The sequence below is a fragment of the Microtus ochrogaster genome, chromosome 8 (assembly GCF_000317375.1).
Source record: "Microtus ochrogaster isolate Prairie Vole_2 chromosome 8, MicOch1.0, whole genome shotgun sequence".
In the NCBI taxonomy this organism is placed as follows: Eukaryota; Metazoa; Chordata; class Mammalia; order Rodentia; family Cricetidae; genus Microtus; species Microtus ochrogaster.
The window spans coordinates 46,772,003-46,776,263 of NC_022015.1; the positions used below are offsets into that span (position 1 = coordinate 46,772,003).

The 4,261-nt window shown below is 38.2% G+C and overlaps 1 protein-coding gene across 2 annotated transcripts in view; it reads right to left on the bottom strand.

The window, feature by feature from the left end:
- Vps13a (vacuolar protein sorting 13 homolog A) overlaps positions 1–4,261 on the bottom strand; it is a 221,262-nt gene that overhangs the window by 127,007 nt on the left and 89,994 nt on the right. For both annotated transcript variants that reach the window (XM_005352017.3, XM_026781029.1), the window contains exons 24-25: positions 2,550–2,631; positions 1,248–1,402 (exon numbers count right to left, since the gene is read on the bottom strand). In XM_005352017.3, coding sequence (XP_005352074.1) covers positions 1,248–1,402; positions 2,550–2,631 — 237 coding nt within the window. The remainder of the gene's footprint in view (positions 1–1,247; positions 1,403–2,549; positions 2,632–4,261) is intronic.

The following is a 4,261-nucleotide window of genomic DNA, read 5'->3' on the forward strand; positions in this document are numbered from 1 at the left end:
TATAATGTTGTAAACAGACAAATTTGTTGACAACCCTGACTGCTCTTTGGACTGGAGAGGGAGGGGGAGAGGAGTGGGGGAAGGGGGAAAAGGGTGGGAGGAGGGGGAGGGAAATGGGAGGCTGGAAACTTTTTTTTTTCCTTTTCTCAATAAAAAAAGAAAAAAACTGCCCACAATATACCACTTAAACACTAATTCTTAAGAAAGATATTCTTAAAAAAAATATGAAGAAAACCATACTTTTGGTTGTGAGCCTAGCCTTTAAAGGCTGACCCATCCCTCCAGGCCAAATAGGGAACATTGGGGTCAGGGGAGAAAGGAGGGTGGAAGGGTAAGAGAAGGGGAGAAGGGGAGGGGCGAGGAGAACTTGAGGGAATGGGATAGCCGAAATGGAAGGACAGAAAGAGAGCAAGGAAAGAGATGCCATGATTGAGGGAGCCATTCTAAGGTTAGCAAGAAATCTGGCACTAGAGAAATGCCCAGGAATCCACAAGGATGACCCAGTTAAGACCCTAAGGAATAGAGGAGAGAGCATCTGAACTGGCCTTGCCCTGTAGTCAGACTGATGAATATCTTAAATAGCACCATAGAACCTTCATCCAGAAAATAATGGAAACAGAGGCAGAAACCACCATTGGAACACTGTACTGTGCTCCCAAAGTCCAATTGAAGAGTAGGAGAAATAAGAATATGAGCAAAAAGGTCAAGACCATGATGGGGACACCCATTCAAACAGTCTACCTGAGCTATGGGAGCTCACCAACACCAGCCGGACTGGGAAGGAACAAGCATAGTACCAAACTAGTCCCTCTGAATGTGTTTGACAGTTGTATGGCTGGGGTACACTGAGGGGCCACTTGCAGTGGCACCAGGATTTATCCCTACTGCTTGTACTGGCTTTTTAGGAGCCCATTCTCTTTGGATGGATACCTTGCTCAGCCTAGATATAACTGGGAGGGCGTTGGACCTTCCCTAAAGCAATGTGCCTTACCCTCTCTGAGGAGTGGGATGGGGGAGTTCGTGTAAGGGGGTAAGTGGAGGGAATGGGAAGAGGGGAGGGAGTGGAAACCTGTACTGATGTATAATAATAAAAAAGATAGTTTATTTTTTTTAAAAAATTACAAAAACCATACACCATCTCCATATACCTTGACTAGTATCTATTGGTAATAAAACTATATAAGTAAACTTCACAAAGTATAAATGACAACTCACATAACCCACATTTATGTAATCATAGCACATACCTCTGCTACTTCAAATCGCATCCTAAGTTGAATTAAATTCACTGAACACTCTTTCTTTTGTAATTTTTTGGGTCGAGGACTTCTAACTCTAGATAGGATTTGAGGATACTCTTCCAAGGGACTACATGGTGCATCAAAAAATTCTTCCTCTGAATCTAAATTTCAAAGAATGTTTAGTTTAAGTCAACAACAGAAGTAATCTATTTTTATAATTTTCTGAAAAAAATGTAAGCATTAAAATACATCAAAACACAGAATTCATATATGCTTTATATCCTCATGCATATCTGAATATAATTTTATACAGTGTCTTATTGTGACTAAGTTTTGACTGACATATCAAATGAGGTCAGGTATAGAATATTTCACAAGTGGGGTTCTTTTTGTCTTTATAACTGTCTATATTTAAAGTTGAACACAAAAGCTAGAGATAAACACAGAAACTACTTTTGAATAAATAACATTGCAAAGGACAAAATATATGGATATAAAATATTTAATCTTTGGCATAAAATCAATTTTTTAAGATTCATTTTTTATTTTTAATTATGTGTACGTTTGTGTATCTGTGTGCAGGTATGTGAATGCAAGTGCTCATGGAGTTCAAAGAGGGCAACTGATTTTCTTGAGGGGAGAAAAGGGCAGTAGTGAGCTGCCCAGTGTGTGTGTGTGCTGGGAACTGAGTCATGATCCTATGGAAGCACATCATGAACTCTTAACCATTGAGCTATCTATCCTGATTCAAAAAATAATAATCAACTTTAAAAAATCATTACTATTTAGAGTTAGTTAAGAAGCATTTATAGAGGAAAACAATGATCGTCTACATTATGAATACTGAAACAAAACACTACCGTGTTCCCTGTAGCTAGACAGTGTAACAGAACTCAGCTGACAACTCTGTAATATACGCAACAGAAGCCAGGCTCAGTAACGTTAATAAAACACCCCTTTTACAGCTTCATCTAATGTAATTTTTTGTTATCAGTAATTAACCATGGTATGAAAACACTACAGGCAAGATTCCACTTATCAACTACTCAAAACAATCAAAACAGTTTTAAATTGAGTAGTGTGTGGGATTCTTTTGTTCAATGTAAACTGGCATATAAACCCAACTTTAGTATTTGAGTGACTCATTTATGAATATCTCTGATGTATACATGACATAAACTTTAGTAAATGTGTTGATTACTAAAAGAAAAAGATGTTTATACCCCTATACATAACCATTTGAAGAGAACAGCCCTCAAATATGAACTCCTTCAATTATGCGCGTGCAGTAAGGAAAATTCACCATACCATCTTCGGCAACAGAAGGCTGTTCCAATAAAGGGATTAACTTCTGAGAAATCTCTGATGCTGGCAAAGTAGATGCTTGAATCTGAAACAAAAGTAACACACTGCCAATCAAAATAAAGACCTTTTATTCAAATTTATGATAATTTTGACAAAAAATTACTCAATACAGTCAGAGAAGGGATCAGGTCTAAAGCAGGAAAAGTAAGTCCTTTTTTCAGTTTGTTGTTAAGTATAATTGTGGGGCTCCCATAGTAACTTCCTGGAAATCTGTAAGGATTCTGAGATAGGTTTTAACTAGAAATTTTACTTAGCCCATAAAACAGCTCAAGGACATCTTAAGAAGCAAGCCCTGTAGTGATACTTTGTTTGTAATCTAACAAATAAAGTTTGTCTGAAGATCAGCGTACAGAGCTAAGTCACTAGTTAGCCATAGAGGCTGGACAGTGGTGACATACATCTTTATATAACATATCCCAGCACTCAGAAGAGAGAGGCAGATGGATCTCTCTGAGTTCAAGGCCATCCTGGGCTACATGAGATTGACTTTGTCCAAAAGAGAAATAGAGCTCATACAATGGTGATTCCAGCACTTGGGATCACATGCCTTTAAATTCAGCACTACTGAGGTGAAGATAGGAGTGAAATACGGCTGGGTGAGGAGAGGAATGTAAGGCAGGATAAGACAGGAGCTCAGATGCAGTCTCAGGATTCAGCCTGAGGATTCATAGAGACAGTATCACCCAATCTGTCTGAGAATTGGGAGAGGTAAGAACTCTCTATTGGCTGACTGCTATGCTTCTCAGCTTTGCCCCTAAGAGATGACTCAGGGTTTTTATTATTTATACCAATTAGAATTTGTGCTACAAAGCCCAAAGCTGATATTAAGGTAATTATTGCAAGTACACACACTGTTTTCCTTGGATTCGTTGTTGTTTTGGTTCAAAAAACTTCACATCTTTGGCCCTTACATTGACATTTGTGCTCCACCTCCAGTTTGACTTAGAGACGTTAAGCTCATTTATTTTCCTTATTATTGACCACAGACATGGTCAATGAACAGTAATATTGGGGGAAAATATTTTCCTGCACAGTTTGTCTCAAGTCTGTTCAAAAGAGTAAATATTTTCTGGGGACAATGAAGTAAAAAACAAGTGACCACAGTCACTGTAAGACCAAGGAAAGAGTTAAACAGTAGAATTTGTTGGAAGCTTTACAAGTGTGGCCAAGGCTGGCAGGAGACCTGGTGCATCCCTGTAACGTGGATCATAAGAAAAAAGGAGTTTATAATGCTCAGGCAAAAACGGTTTCAAACAAAAGTGGAATTTTAATGGTTTTATCTCAAGCCAATAACAAAATTGTCAGTCAGTAACTAAGGAGCAGTAAGGTCCAACTGAAAACCCACATCCATTTTGTAAATACATGCTGTCACACTTTGTTAAAAACATGCTATCGTCCAATATTTGCTGTTTAATTTAGAGAAAAAATGCTAAGTCTAATCGATAAGAGCCTACAAATTGTGGAAAGATAAATGTGCACTGGCTTCAACTTCAAGTCATCAGCTGCATCCACACCTAACAGGCAGTAACCATGCTCTTTGAAAGTTCGAACCTCATGAGCCAAGCTCTGCTAACTTCAAACATTTTTATTTCTCCATATCCTCTCTCTTTTTTTAATGTATTTATTTATTAAGGATTTCTGCCTCCTCCCCGCCA